General features: G+C 34.1%; 1 protein-coding gene across 1 annotated transcript in view; it reads left to right on the top strand.

Moving 5' to 3' along the window:
- Nucleotides 1-16087, top strand: part of LOC128983290 (chromatin assembly factor 1 subunit B) — a 45637-nt gene that overhangs the window by 14122 nt on the left and 15428 nt on the right. Inside the window, exons 4-5 of the mRNA XM_054402534.1 lie at nt 8607-8697; nt 9076-9172. Coding sequence (XP_054258509.1) covers nt 8607-8697; nt 9076-9172 — 188 coding nt within the window. The remainder of the gene's footprint in view (nt 1-8606; nt 8698-9075; nt 9173-16087) is intronic.

Here is a 16087-nt window from a genome sequence, read left to right on the forward strand (position 1 = left end):
TACAAAATTTCATAACTCCAAACGTACAGATTTGCAAGGACCACAAGTCCAAGTTTCAAAACTCCAAGGGTTCATAACACCAAGTTTCATAACTCCAAGTGACAATGGGTACAGTCTGTGCAGGAAGCGATAACGTACGCACACACACGCACCCATTACACACACACATGCTGGAAGAGAGTTTCCGATGTTGGCGAGATTATTCGAAGTGGTGCGTTCCCTGTCGCTTTGCACGTTCGTCTAAATTGTAATACAAATAGTGAGAAGATGGAATTTATATATTTAAATTCTGCGTAAACTGATGTTTAATACTATATAAATACAATTTAGTTCGTGCAGATGATTAATGTTTAATAATGGAAAATATGAAAAGGTTGTTCAATGTAAACATGAAAAAGTAAGTGAGCGAGGATTTTTTTTATTTTTTGGTCAGATGAAAACTTTCAGCGAGAAAAGTATAGATAATAAGATGTTCTTCAATTTTTGTTCCAAACATTTTTTCGTAAGACTTTTAGTTTGTCCAATAATCGACTTAGATGACCACCATGATGTGAATGAATTAGTTTACGCGCACAGTATTTTAGCAATTGCCGTCTTCCAACAACAATATTAAGGAAATACAGTATTAGTTCACGTTTTAAAATTTCTAAACTATGAAAAATATTTAGTCTTAACTTCTTAAGCTGTATGTACGAAATTTCGAAATTTTTTCTACATAATATTCGTGGTGCACAACGCAAATAAGTCGTAGTGCCTTTTTTTCCACTATTTTTCATCTCCTATTTTCGGTAAAAATGTAAACAGTATTAATCCAGGTTAAGGTTTCATCTTGTAGCATTCATTTGTAAATATAAAATTTGATTATAGTTACAATTACTTGTTCCCTCATAAATCTTTATTCCGTAACAAATATGAGAGTGTATGTTAGCAAAGTAAATTGTACGCAAAATGTCTGTAGTGCATAATGGGTTTAATAAAAAAATACCATATTTAAAATTTTAAAAATACTATCTAGACTTGTATGATCCAAACAAGCGGATATAATCTATAGATAGGTCTAAACATTTGGATTTCGTGACTAAATTATCATAGAAATAGGTTTTTGAGTAAATACATCTATACCTAATACCAGATTGTTTTATTTGAGTTAAATAGAAGGTATTTATCATTTAGGTATTATTGAAGTACCTTAATGAGTTAAGTACTTTAATATAAGAATTGATGTCGTCCAGTGGTCAAAACTCGACCACAATCCAAATAAAATATGAACTTATCTATATTCATCCCACGCTGAAAATCTAACATGTGATGATTGTGTACCAGTCTTCAATTTGTTTAGATTTTCTGTATATTTATCGTTGTTATTGCGTCACCAGAATTTTAACTCATAATCCAAATGTTAGTTTTTTGTTTGTGTTAAATTCGTTGTCGTACTTATTTTTCATCAAATTGTCTGTCACAATTTTATTTGTTCAATTGGTGTATTTTTTGTTTAGTTGCAATAACGTTAATTATGTTTACCTGAGAAATGCAAAGTTAAAGACCTTCTGTTGTTCAGATGATTTTTGTTTCCCTTAGCATATGAATAATAATTAAAAGCCTTCAGTAAAATGTTGGTAAGGGGCTCTTGGATATTTTCATAGGCTATTATTAAAATTGCTTGACTTTTATGAAAACATAGATTAATGTCATTGACGTACCAGATTTATTTGGCTTTAGAGGGCTTTCCTCTGCAATGATTACAAAGTTAAGTCCATGTTTCCTAATAAAATTTGTAGCACTTCGGCTAACATCCTGGTTCATAGTTTGTAGGAATCTGAATCTTGTAGGTGTTCTTCATTATAAAGGCTAACGACGATAGTTAATTCTTTAAAAAAATACTATCTCTATTTCTTCTACTAGTGGGCGTTCTATGACTTTTAATGTTTCAATAATTTGCAAATGGGTTCTTTCAATGATTTATTTTTCAAAGATTTAATTTTTGTAGGACGCTTTTCTTTGAAATGCAGTTTAAATATTGACAGCAATTAAATTATACAGCTGATCAAAATTTAAACAATTATGATCTTCATAAGGATAACATGGGAACCTTCAAAGCCACTGGGGTAGAGCCCAAGGGACTTTTTCAAATCCAGTTCAAGGCCAGTTTGCAAATCTACGCGACACGCTCTTTCCAATGATACGTCAATGGATAAAATCGGTTAAGAAATGACGGAGGAGTTCAACCGACAAACTTCGTGTTCGCGTATTAATTATATAGATATACGTATCACGTTTCGTTTAGCCTACAGGTAGGAAATGTCGCTCATTACGAAAATCTATATAATTAATACGCTACATGAAACTTTGTCGGTTGAACTCCTGCACCATTTCTTAACCGATTTTATCCATTGACATCTCATTGGAAAGAACGTGTCGCGTAGATTTGCAAACTGGCCTTACATTTTTGAAAAAGTCCCTTGGGCTCTGCCCCAGTGGCTTTGAAAGTTCCCATGTTATCCTTATGAAGAACATAATTGTTTACATTTTGGTCAGCTGTTTAATTTAATTGCTGTTATTTATTTTTCAATTCAATGAAACCCATCGAGTACATTTATTTACTATTTGAGTTTGTGTAAACATAACCTCCAAGACGGATTTTGTTAGTATGGTTGTACAGTATCTTAAATTTGTGTATTTATTTATCGTTGTTTTGTGTAGCTATGACGGATCGTGTTAGTACGATTGTAACATTTATCGTTGTTTTGTGTAGCTATCATTTGTTTATTTGTTGTTTTTTTTTTCTTTTATATGCCTCCGACGTGACGACAACAACACATATAGACAGGAGGCGTAATCGTGATAACGACCGCAGCTCACAGAACAGTGGCGAGTATTAGCATAGACAAAAAGAATTAAATATAGACTGTCAGCCGTGCTGCGGTTACCATGGTTACCATAAGTTCGGGCGCACACCGCTGTAGTTTACGTAGCGCGTACGCTGTAACTACCGTGGCGATCCCAGCGGTGTGCGCCAGAACCTAGGCTTAACTCATCACAGTCAGCACCTGACCCTGGACAATCTCAACTATTAGGTTACAAATGCCCCCTAACACTACCCCAAAACGACTTTTCGTTCTCAATTGGCCCTCTATAAATGACCTGTGTTGCCTGTACAGCGAGGCATTTTGAGAAGGAGAAAACCGGCCCGAATGCTTTAGGTTTATCAATAACGAAGATAAACATAGTCTGAGTTACACACCGGTAATCTTTGAGTTGACTCTTTTAAATTCGTTGTAAATATGACTGTTATTCGTTTTGAAATATCTTCTGTAATATTTGCAATTGCTCGAATTCGAGCAACATGTACACTAGTATTTATTAATTCTTTTAATAATGACTCTAGAGAAGAGTTAAAAAATTAAAAGGTGTAGAACAATACAGCTAACAAAAGTGGTCCTGTAACATTTGGTCATAACTTGAACCCATATGACATTATGGATCCTTTCATGTTCTGGAATTGATGGAGAGAGTTGCGTGGAGGGGCGAGCAGGGGCGTGTGGGACTTTTTTAGTATCCATACTGGCAACCTGCCTGCCGCTTACTTCGAATTGTCAATGTTACCAACATGACGTGGCTTCCGTGCCCCGTCTTCTGAACTGCCCGTTTAAAAAATGTAAATTTAAGTAAGAAAGGCCTATAAATATAAACATAATAAAAAATATATTAATATAAATATAAATTAAAATATAAATATTGCATATAGATACAATCAAATTAAATGTAAACGGTTATGGCAGTTTACCAAATAAAAATATAGGCATACAGCACATCAAACTTGAGCTTAGAATGTGCATATTTGCTGAATATTATAGGTATGGACTAATTTCTCAGGTCCCCATAGGCCGAATTCAACGGGCTACGTCTGTTATGCTTTCACAGTTTGAATAATTTAATTCTGTTTATTTAATGAAAGAGCTGGGCAATGCAATTAATTGGCGTTTGTTTTATTTACTTGAAAAAATATGTTTTTGATGCTAGGAAATATGTTTATCTGGGGGATTATGTTCGGACAAAAAAAGGTTGTACAAGTTTTGTAAGAGTATTGCTCACAGTTTTATTTGTAATGTATATAGTAATGAAATATAAATAGGCATGATTCAAATTGAAGAAATGTCATAAAACATCTTATTGAATGAAACAGAAGCATTGATATCGAGGACCTTATTTGTGTTATTGCTACACTAAGGTATGTTGTCATAGTCTTTCGAACTGAAACATACGGTATCGGTTATTGGCAGTCCTAGGGGTAACGATGTTTCTTGCAACACAAAATCATGAAAATATGTCAAATGGTTAATGATTAGCATCGTGAAATAAATCACTCTGTGACGTTTTAATGCATAGTGTACATGTTGCTTGAAATCGAGCAATTGCAAAGAAGTCAAGTAGTTATTAAAAAACAAATAACTTTTTTGAAAAAGAATGAAAGTCATAATTTCCGACGAGTTTAAGACTCAACTCATACACTACGTGTACACAACTCATAACAACTGGTGTTTTCCCCTTTGCACTGCATTCGTTAATTTGCTCGTAAAACCTTGGTGAACATAACAACACACTACAACTTAAAATAGTTCTATTAGTCTATGGTCATGGTTACTTGGAAACCAATGAGGCCAATGTTAAAAATTATAGACTTTCAATTCAATTGTGTTGCGTAGTTAGTTTTTTGCTAGCAGTTTTAACTGCAGTAAACACGTTTTTAGGCCAGATATAAATTATTTATCAAATTAGAAGGAAATCGTATTAGCCGTTTTTGATATATAGAGGATTAACAACCATTAGTAATTGAACGGCGCAAAGCGAAGCTCTTATACTACTCTCCTCTTTTTGTTTTACAAATACCTCCTGAACGGCTGAAGCGATCTACACGAAATTTAGCACGATCATAGTAACCAACCATGGGAATGTATAAATCTTAAATGGTACAAATTGGACCACAGGGCTTTTCCCTACGTGAATTTTTTTTTTTTTAAATTTAACATGGGCCTTATGGGTTCATTGGTTGCTATGACTTTATTTGCGAGATAAAACTAAAAAGATAAACAAGAGATGCCACATATGTTAGTCAAAGAATCGTTTAAAAAGTACATTACCGTATAGGACACAGAAAAAGGGAAGAACAATAAGATTAATATCATTGAGCATAATTTACTACAAAATGAAAACAACCAATAATTATGGTCGCCAGAATAAGGCTGAAACACCTTTGACTTTAAATAATCTAAATATCCATTACATTTTAACCAAATATAAGCCTACCATTGAGTTATATTTCCATTTAACTTGCAATTCCAAGTAGGCTTTCCATTTCAGTGAACTAGACTTACAATTAAATAATGCAGACTTTGAATAGGTACTGCAATAATTAGGACTTCCATCAATATGAACCGAAGATACCACTGAGTTTAGATGCTGCAAGTAGACATTCCATTGACGTGAACCAGACGTAACATTGACTTAATATACTGCGAATCGGCACTCCGTTTATGGGAATCAAATTAACCATTTCTTTGGATCCTGCAAGTAGACAATTTATTTATGTGAACGATATGTACCATTGAGTTTGTATACTTCAAGTAAACAATTCGTTTAAGTGAACCCGACGTATCATTGACTTTGAATGCTGCAAATAGGCATCTTATTTATGTGAACCAAATGGACCATTGACATTGGATACTGCAAGTAAATTTCTCATTTTTGTGAAGCTGGCGTACTATTGATTTAGGATACTGCTACTGCAAATAGACATTTAATTTATGAGAACCAGATGACACATATATACTTTGAGGTAGACAATACATTTAATTGAACCAGACTTGTAATTGACTTTGAATAACGAAATTAGACATTGCAATCATTTGAAACAAAATATATACTAATGAGATTGGATACTGCAAGTATACATTTCATTTACGAGAAACATATGTAACATTGACTTTAGAAATTATTTGATTATTATGTCTGCTATCTGCTCAATGTTGCAAGCAGACAACTGCATTGTACACTTAGTGTAAATTACCTGAAATGTAAAGTTAAAACTGTGAAACACAGGAACGTTTCTCATCCAAAGTCCCCGTGCGATCTCTAGTGTTCACTTGGTAATACATGTGTATTACAAAGTATAGGGTGTTTTCAACTCCCCACGTGAGTGTTAACGTTTCGTAAAATGTAGAAGTTCCTGTATAAGGTAATGTTGTTCTTTTTGCTAAAGACTCTAAAATTAATGAAAGGACATTTTTTATTTACATTTATTTCGATAACAAACAAGTGTTTTTGACATATAAATAAATTTGTTTGCATAAAACTTGTGTGTATTACGATCCCCCCCCCCTAAAAACTGTTTTTTTAGTAGTACATTTTAGGGAAAAATAATACCTTTACCATTCACAGACATATTATAATCTTTTAAAAATTATATATTTTCCGGGTAGTACATATGCTAGTTATTCAATATAAAACAGTTCAATGACAAAATACATATTTTTTTATACAACAAATGGTTTATATGCAAAACTTGACCAAATACACACACAAACTGCAGTTGGTAAAAGAAATATATTATTTACATTGTATAACTTAAAATAAATAACTCTTTCATATTGGAAACAGTATACAGTAAAATAAAAACAAGCCCATGGGGCGTAGCCCAAGGGAAATATGAAAATTAAATGATATTATATTGCATTGTCTTCCATTTGTGGGCTATGTTTCAAGTTTCAAGTCTCTAGCTCATCGGGAAGTTAGTATAAAATTGATTGCAAAATTTGTACCGGACAAGAAAGCGAGCTAATAAAAACGTTTTAATAAACTTAAATAACAACAAAAAATGTTATTTACCAATTATTAGTGTTAATACAATTAATTATAACAAATATGTAATAACGGGGTGTCAAAAACACCCCACGCGAGTACATACGTTAGTAAAACCCGCGCGAGTAGTTAAAGGTTAAAGTACCTTTAGCATAGAAGTAAGAAGTATATCAATTAATTAATCTGTAAGTATATAACAAAATTACATAATCGTTTGACAGGCGACGGTAGGTATATGGATACAATGATGCGGCAAAGGCTGCTGACAGTATTACAGCGGAGCGGACAGCGCAGGAACTTGTGGTGCTGACTGTACTACACATTCCACTTGGAGATATGAGACTCGACTCAACTTTTGGAGTTATGACACTCTGCTTTAATTTTTACTTGGACTTATGAAACTTTGGAGTTATGATATCTTGGACTTATGAAACTTTGGAGTTATGATCACTTGCACTTATATTTTTCTTGGAGTAATGAAATTATCCCTTTTCGGGTACTTGTAGTTTTGAAACTTTGGATTAAATATAATTTGGAGTTATGATCTCTTGGACTTATGAAACTTTGGAGTTATGATCACTTGGAGTTATGAAACCTTGGAGTTATGAGATGATCCCAGGGAATGTGGGGTTTTGTCAGTACAAGCCCCACACATTAATGCATGTGTGGTTTTGTCAATACAGTTCCTCATGCTTAGGGAATGTGTGGTTTTGTCAGTACAAGCCCCACGCATGTGTGGTTTTGTCAATACCAGTTCCTCATGCTTAGGGAATGCGTGGTTGTGTCAGTACAAGCCCCACACACTAATGCATGTGTGGTTTTGTCAACACAGTTCCTCATGCTTAGGGAATGTGTGGTTTTGTCAGTACAAGCCCCACGCATGTGTGGTTTTGTCAATACCAGTTCCTCATGCTTAGGGAATGCGTGGTTGTGTCAGTACAAGCCCCACACACTAATGCATGTGTGGTTTTGTCAATACAAGTTCCTCATGCTTAGGGAATGTGTGGTTGTGTTAGTACAAGCCCCACACACTAATGCATGTGTGGTTTTGTCAATACCAGTTCCTCATGCTTAGGGAATGGGTGGTTGTGTCAGTACAAGCCCCACACACTAATGCATGTATGGTTTTATCAATACAAGCTCCTCATGCTTAGGGAATGTGTTGTTTTGTCAGTACAGTACAAGCCCCACACACTAATGCATGTGTGGTTTTGTCAATACTAGTTCCTCATGCCACAGAATGTGTAATTTTGTTGGTACTACTGTTTCCTTATGTCAGACAATGTGTGGTGTCTGACGATACAAGTTCCTCATGCTAGAGAATGTATGGTTTGGTCGGTAACAGTTCCACACATCAAGGAAAGTGTATTTTTGTCTGATGCAAGTTACTTATGCTGGGGAATCTGTGGTCTTTTAGGTACTAGTTCCGCATGCTAGAGAATGTGTGGTTTTGTTGGTACTAGTTCCTTATGCCAGGGAGGGAATGTGAGTGGTTTTATAGGTAGTAGTTCCACACACCAATGAAGGGTTGGTTTTGTTGATGTTAAGTTCCTTATGCTGGGGAATCTGTGGTTTTTCGGTATTAGTTCCATTCACCAAGGAATTATGTGTGTACGTGGAATGATTTCAAGGAATGATTTGTACCTTTTCTGACAATGCCTTTTCTCTTATCTAAATATGTAACTAGTTGTAAATAGTTAAATAGCACAACTCAAATCAACTTCAAACAAAGGTTAAAATTATGTTTACAGGATGTGTACGATTTAAGCTGGTCTGCTGATTCCAAACACCTCATATCTGGTTCTGTTGATAACACTGCCATATTGTGGAATGTTTCTTCAGGTATGATTTTTGTAAACTTTTATATTTTATTATTCAGTGAAATAATACCCATGTTTTAATGACAAGCAATGAATAGCACATACTTTAACTTTTTACTACCAATTAAATTGCTGAAAGTTTGGGTTTGCCTTCACTATTCATAATTCAGTAGTTAATCTTGTAAGTTCATGTTAAATTTAATACCGGTACCTACTGTTTTATGATTAAGATTATGCTCATAGTATATTTTTTGTATTTACATACTTGATTGAATTGATAATTAATAAGTTCTGTAAAGCATTTAAATATGTTAAAATAATTTAAATATGGTAGTGATGTTTACCTTTTCTATAATTATGCTACTACAAAAGTTACGCTAACTGATTGATTTTGGCTTAGGTAAGAACCTGGGGATCCTGACGGAACACAAGGGGTTTGTCCAGGGAGTTGCGTGGGACCCTAACGGACAGTACGTAGCCACCATAAGCAGTGACAGGTAACACATTTTTGGACGAGTACTTTCAGGTTTTTATTTCTGGTAACTTTCAAACTGAAAATATAACTAATTTTCAAAACAAAAACTCTCTTCCCGAAGCACTTCATGCTGGTTTGCGATCTTGTATGTTTATTAAATACAAATTTTATAAACATGAAACTGTCTTTAGTTAAACATAGAATAATAAATAATTGAGTGAGGGTATATTTGGTTACATGATGAATATATTATACTTTTATATTGCTTCAACAATTTTTAACTCGTTACTACATTGAAATTTATTTGATAAATCTAGGCTATAAGATCTAGTAGCATTTCAAAGAGACCTACTAATTCGATAAAGTGCTTTTAAATATTTATGTTTTTTAAACCTATAAAACATTGTAAAGCTGTGTAAATAAACGTTATGTCATGATTTGCATTTATAAACAAAAATTCAATACAGGGTGTTTTTAAAAGAATGTCGGGATTTCAAATGGTCGTTGATCGGGGACTATTCAATATAATTAAATGATTTAAATGTCAAATTGAATGAAAAGAATAGGCCTAAAGTTTTTTTTTTCTCATTCTTTGAATGATACAATTCCGAATGATTCAATAAAATTCAGATTTTCATCAATCTTATGAACGTAAAACTGGCAGTCTGTACGCTTAAAGCGATCCGCGAGTTTATCTGATGTCTTAACTCAATCTCTTGACTCTATCTTTTATAGATAACATCATCACGTGATTAAGTTAGGTTCGTTCAACTAAAGACTTCGTCGGGCAATCGATTTTTTCGGCCTTCTGATGCAGAATTGTCGGATTTCTTCGAGTATGTCATCGCTTGTTTTTAGCCGGCGAGGTGAATGTCTTTTCAAAATACTTCGGTGCCACGAAACTCATTAAACCAGCTTCAAGTTTCTTTAGGCCTATCATCAAGTACTTAGGTTTAATTTAGCAATAGATATAAACTGTTTGAAACACAGATTGCAATCTGTGTCTTCTGTTGTGCTGTAAACCGTTGTACTGGCGACTGGCGTAAAGCGTATGACTATGAGTCACAATAGTGGTCTACCACCGCGCACCTGTTTTACGCACGCCAAGGCCAAAATTTTCTCTCTTGTTACACGGGAAACAAAACTTAGTTATTTTAGCTTAAATTTGACTAATTTGGCGTATAAAACGTTTAGTTACCTTGAATAGTACCCAAACAATTATCATTTAAAATCCCGGCATTCTTTTAAAAACACCCTGTATTGTACAAGTGTTTAAACTCTTAAAAGTATTAAACCATGATATTTTAGGCCATTGTTAACCTTTATTAGGCTTACTTCTGGCGGTGCTGTTTCAGAAGAGAAGAACTTCGGTAATAAATTATAAATTGATGTTCACATAGTTGAAAACAATTAATTTGTTAAAGGGCAAAACATTGGACAACTCATAAAGAAGTATAAAATTAAATTATACTTAAGATAATAACAACACTCTTAAAAAGGGTATACAAATTTCATTATTCTTTCTCTCCCTTCATCCACTCATACAAGAAGTAGCCATGGTTACTAATCCTCCCATTTGAGACTACACTGAGCATCATGTCGTTATCAGCCGAGCTTTTGTGACATAGGGCACAGCAGGAGCAGACGATTGCTAGCACAAGCATGATGTGACCTTGGGCTATCGATTGATATTTTAGTCTTTTCTGCTTCCATTTTAATGTTCATAATGAACTGTGATGTTTCAAAAACAATAATTTGGGAGCCTACTGCATATTAATTATGGACTGAAATACTGTAGTTGAACATAGAATCCATTTCCAACAAGCTAGGATTACCAGTTAAATACTATCGTAGAAATTTATTTGGTACGTTTTTTACCTGGGATAGTGAGGTTATGTAACATAATTTTCGGTTCATCAAGATTCTACTGAATTATGTTTGGTCGTTTGGTGACAGACAGAGACCTAAATAAATAATTACCAACACAAGTCAATATTTTTAAACTGCAAGTCAATGTTTTTGAAACTGCAGGGTCTTTTTCTCAGAAAGAAGGGCAGTAGGATGTAAACAAGCCATAAATCACTGTCTCCAAACAGTTTGGGCCCTCTCAAAGTCATAGATCCTCCCCTCTTTGCTCTTCCTTACAATACAATGCTTTGCAATGCTCCAAATGCAAACAAAATTGTGTTACAAAACATAAAAAAAGGGCCAAAATAGATATTTCTCTGTTCAAAAACAGAAAACTGCTAGAGATTATTTTCAAATAAATTATTCACGGTATTTTGTGGCTTGTAAATATTTTATTTGATCTTAAAACTACATATTTGTATTTATGCTTGTCATTGTGCTGTAAGCTAAACTATAATGGCGTCGCAGCGCTCCAAATAACAAGAGAAGAGCACAAATTGGCATTCATTTGACCTCCATAGTTCTTTACTTCTTTATCTCAGATCAGTACTTTTCTCTTTAGATCAGTAATAACAGCAGCTACTGACTTCATTGAGTCCATCGTAGAATCAATTTAAAACAGTGAAAATGTTCTAGGGATATACATGGATCTCTCTAAAGCATTTGATAGTGTTTGTCATTCAATTTTGCTAGAGAAACTGGAAAGTCTTGGAATAATGGGAGTCCCCTTAAAATGGTTTCAATCTTATTTGGATGGTCGGATGCAATTTGTTGAAATAAAATCAAACAAAAACAATTATTTAACTACATTTAACTCTCATAAACGTAGAATTAAGTGGGGGGTGCCACAGGGTTCAATTTTGGGACCAATTTTGTTTTTATGTTATATAAAAGAATTGCCTAAAAGTATTGTTAATCCTCAAAAGAGTAAGATTTGTTTATATGCAGATGATTCAAATTTAACAGTGGCGGAGAAAAGTAAAGAGGAGTTGGAAATTTCGGCCTTTGTAGAATTGTATAATATACAACAATTTCTAAAAAATAATAATTTGAATCTTAATACAACAAAAACAAACTTTATGTCCTTTTCGACTAAACAAAGTAAACAGAAACTTGAACCCAATTTGATCATTGATTCAGAATCAATAGAACAACTTTCTGAAGCCAAACTTTTAGGTCTCTATGTAGATGAACATCTAAGTTGGAATAAACACGTTGAAAAGTTATTAAAAAAGCTTAATTCTGGAGTGTACGCATTGAAAAGAATGTCTTATTTGTGCAATTTAGATGCACTTAAAAAAAATATATTTTGCCCATATTCATTCTCACATAAACTATGGCATTGGACTATATGGGGCAACTACGATTAAAAATTTAAATAAAATTCTAATCATGCAAGAAAAAGCCATTAGAACTATGTTACACCTTAAAAAAGATGAATCAGTTAAATCTCACTTTAAAAATCTAAATATTTTTACAGTTTTTGCAGCGTATACTTTTGAAATAGCATGTATAGCTAAAAGAGACAGCCTAAAATATGAGCCAGTTGTGCCACATAGTTACAATACAAGACATAAAAAGGATATTGTAACTTCAACCTATAAGCTGGAATTCTCCAAAAAAAAAAAACCAACTTTTGCTGGATCACTAATTCTAAGGAAATTGCCTGCCTCTATAAAGGAGGAATCAAATTATAAATTATTTAAATCTAAATTAAAAAAACATTTAATAGAAAAGGCGCCTTATACAATGGAGGAACTCATTGAATAAATACCTATTCATACTTAAAATGTATTTATATCTTTAAGCTAGTTTAGTACTTTATACTTGACACTATTTTTGTACCCATGTACATGTAAGGAAAATAAAGATGTTTTGATTTGATTTGATTTGATCTCTGTTCGTTCTAGATGAATCGAATCGTAAAGCAAAAGCAAGTGAACAGCCAATAAAAGACTAAACCAGATCTCGGTATTGCACCGTTTTGTCTTGAGTTTAACAAATATTTTAGGTTAAACAAAAAAAAAACCGAGAAAGAAAATAATGAATGGAAAATTAAGTGTTTGGTGTTACCTTTGACTATTAATACAACTTCAGTACCCCATAGACAATGGTGATACTTTAATTGTTAATATTTAGTTTAACTGCACTCTTTACATATGTGTAATGTGTTGCTAGTGTCATTAAAATAATTATCTTGTTTCTGATTCATATGAATGCAGTACCGCATGTTGCGTATTATATCAATCGGTATAGTTATTTTGCTTGTTGATTCGTTTATTATTCACGGCGACGATGCTCATATGAATGTTTTGATTTTGTCAAAGACGATTAGTCGGACGCTGAGAGTTGCTAGAAACAATGTCCATGTTGAAATAACGTCCTTGGAAAATAGAAACTAATGTTGATTATTACTTAACTTTTGAGTAGGGGTGTGTGATGCATCGACAATGCATTGAAATTCCGATTCGATTAGATTCGATTCAGTGGTGGTCAAAAACGATTCAATTCATGAGGGAGTCTATTCATATACAAAAACGCTCTGAAAGTCAATGCAATACCCGCAATACAGGAGCGTGTTGTGGTTGCTTTTCTTTTGCGAAGGTGTTCTTATTCTTTGCATGTAAATATTGCTTTAATTGTTTGATAATTTTTTGTTTTGACATTGCAAATTATTGAGAGGTTTCGTTTTTTGTTTTGATGTAAGCAGTGTGAAAATATGTTTTACTATTGTAAACATAGCCAAAACAAGATAGCAACTCCAAAATCATTCTAAAAAAACAAGTCTGAAAAACTGTTACTTGATACTTAACTATTGATGTTTTAGACTGATAAATTTGGTATTTTTTTAGGTCTGATTCTATCCTATCATTTTATCAATGTAAACCAATTGAAAGTTCCAGAGTAAATCTCACAAATTTTTTTATTTGTTTACACCAAAACATATCTTTATTTGTAAAATCAATTTATCTATATATATAATACGCTAAGCCGATTTTTGTAAACAGAATTCCTACCTCATTTTTTGGACCAATTTTGATAATTGAAGTGTCAAAAAAATGGCCCTGGTCTGTAGTTTTGAAAAGTGTTTTTCATTTTTTGTATTAGTTTGGGCTGGATCTTCCATCAAAGTTGGGTTTTCTCCCATAAGATTAACATGGGGGGATCTAAATATTTAATTGGAAACTTTGTCTCCACTAATTTGAGAGAACGGCTGGGTGTAGAAACTTGGAAGAGGTGTCCAAAGAAAGGTCTCGGTCTGTAGATGAGCCATCAAAAGAAAACAAAGGAAATTCCCTTAGGGCTCTGCCCCAGAAGCCTTTAAAGTTCCCTTCCTAGATTTGTTTGTAAACATTATCGTCATATGGATAATTTTTCACTACTTTTAATGAAACAGCTGTTAGTATTTAAATGATTGTATTTTAAACACATATTATAGGGTGTTATTGAGTTTGTCAAGAAGAAGTATTTGCAATGTAATTTTCTGATTTTAAAATTTATTTTACTCTGCATCATGTCATGTTTTGCAATATAACGTTCAATTACGAAGTCATTGGAAAATCTTAATATTACAGTAATTCTTAAAATTAATTCTTATTGAATTATCTGATATCTATTGTACGGGTTGGTGCCTTTTTGACCATTTTTGCCGATAACTTACATTGAAGTAACATCTCTAAAAAGCATAGACAACAACAACAACAAATTTCTCAAAGAGTTATTACCATTTAAGCAGTTACTGTCATGACAGAAAGGTTGTGTGCCTTTTGAACTAGATATCCTCATCCTTTCTAAGATACGTTGTTTAAAAACAATGCATGTTGTGAGGTGTTTATGTCGGGTAGGGCACCTATCGTAAACTTACCTCCGATTTGCTCGGACAGCTCGGGAGTAGTCCAGGGTTCTAGCTGAGTCTCCGTCGCTTGCTAACCGCCTCTCAATCTTCGTAGACGTTTTCTTCGTCATCCTACACGCACATGATACTATGGTTGTATGTCAGCACAACGACGCACTGACCAGGAATATATCGGCACTAAATACGATGCTTCTATGAGAACTAAAATACGTGACCAGCTTCTAGGTCTAACAAAAGGTATCGCTTCTCAAATAAAAACTAAAAATAAAACTCTCGTAGTGAAATAAAATGTCGTCACACGCAATAACAAAATAACAAAATGAAATGAGTCAGCGCTAATATGCCAATGAACTTCTTGGCTTCGAAATATAACCAAATAAAAATACTTTTAGATAAAATAAAATAAAACCACGTTCTATAAATAAACTAAAAAGTGTAGGCTACTGCGGCACCGCACTCGCAGTGCCGGCCTGAGAAATACAATACGCTAATCTCTTACAACTAAGATGATCGTAAATAATAATAACTTTTACTCGCCAAAGTAAAACGGGAAAATAAGATTATTATTAACGTAATGATAGACCGCTGTACTTACGTCTGACGATACTCAGGGTGTCTAGTAGTCGGGAAAATCGGGAAAGTCGGGAATTAGTATTGAATTTCAAAATGGTCTTGAAAAGTCGGGATTTAGTCTTAAATTTGATTTCAAAGTCGGGAATTTTCATGATTTTGCCGCGATCGTCGTCTTGCGTTTACGTAACCGCAAAAGCCGATGATGATGTCTACAGGGCCTCGGAAAACGATCACGATTTTGCCGCGATAGTGGACGACGACGATGACGTTTCCGAAACCACGAGAGACGACGATGACGTTTCTGTGAGAGCGGGAGATTACGATAACGTTTCCGTGACCGCGGGAGACGACGATGATGCCTACACGGCCGCGGGAAAGGTTCATGATTTTGCCGTGATTGCGGACGACGACGATAACGTTTCCGTGACCGCGGGAGATGACGGTGATGTCTAAACAGCCGCGGGAAATGTTCATGATTTTGCCGCGATCGCGGACGACGACGATGACGTTTCCGTGACCGCGGGAGATGACGATGATGTCATTGATGTCTACAAGGCCGCGGGAAATGTTCATGATTTTGCTGAGATCGCGGACGACGAC

Source organism: Macrosteles quadrilineatus, unplaced genomic scaffold, assembly GCF_028750875.1.
Source record: "Macrosteles quadrilineatus isolate MER2022 unplaced genomic scaffold, UCM_ALF_1.0 Scaffold_1__1_contigs__length_201487025, whole genome shotgun sequence".
NCBI lineage: Eukaryota > Metazoa > Arthropoda > Insecta > Hemiptera > Cicadellidae > Macrosteles > Macrosteles quadrilineatus.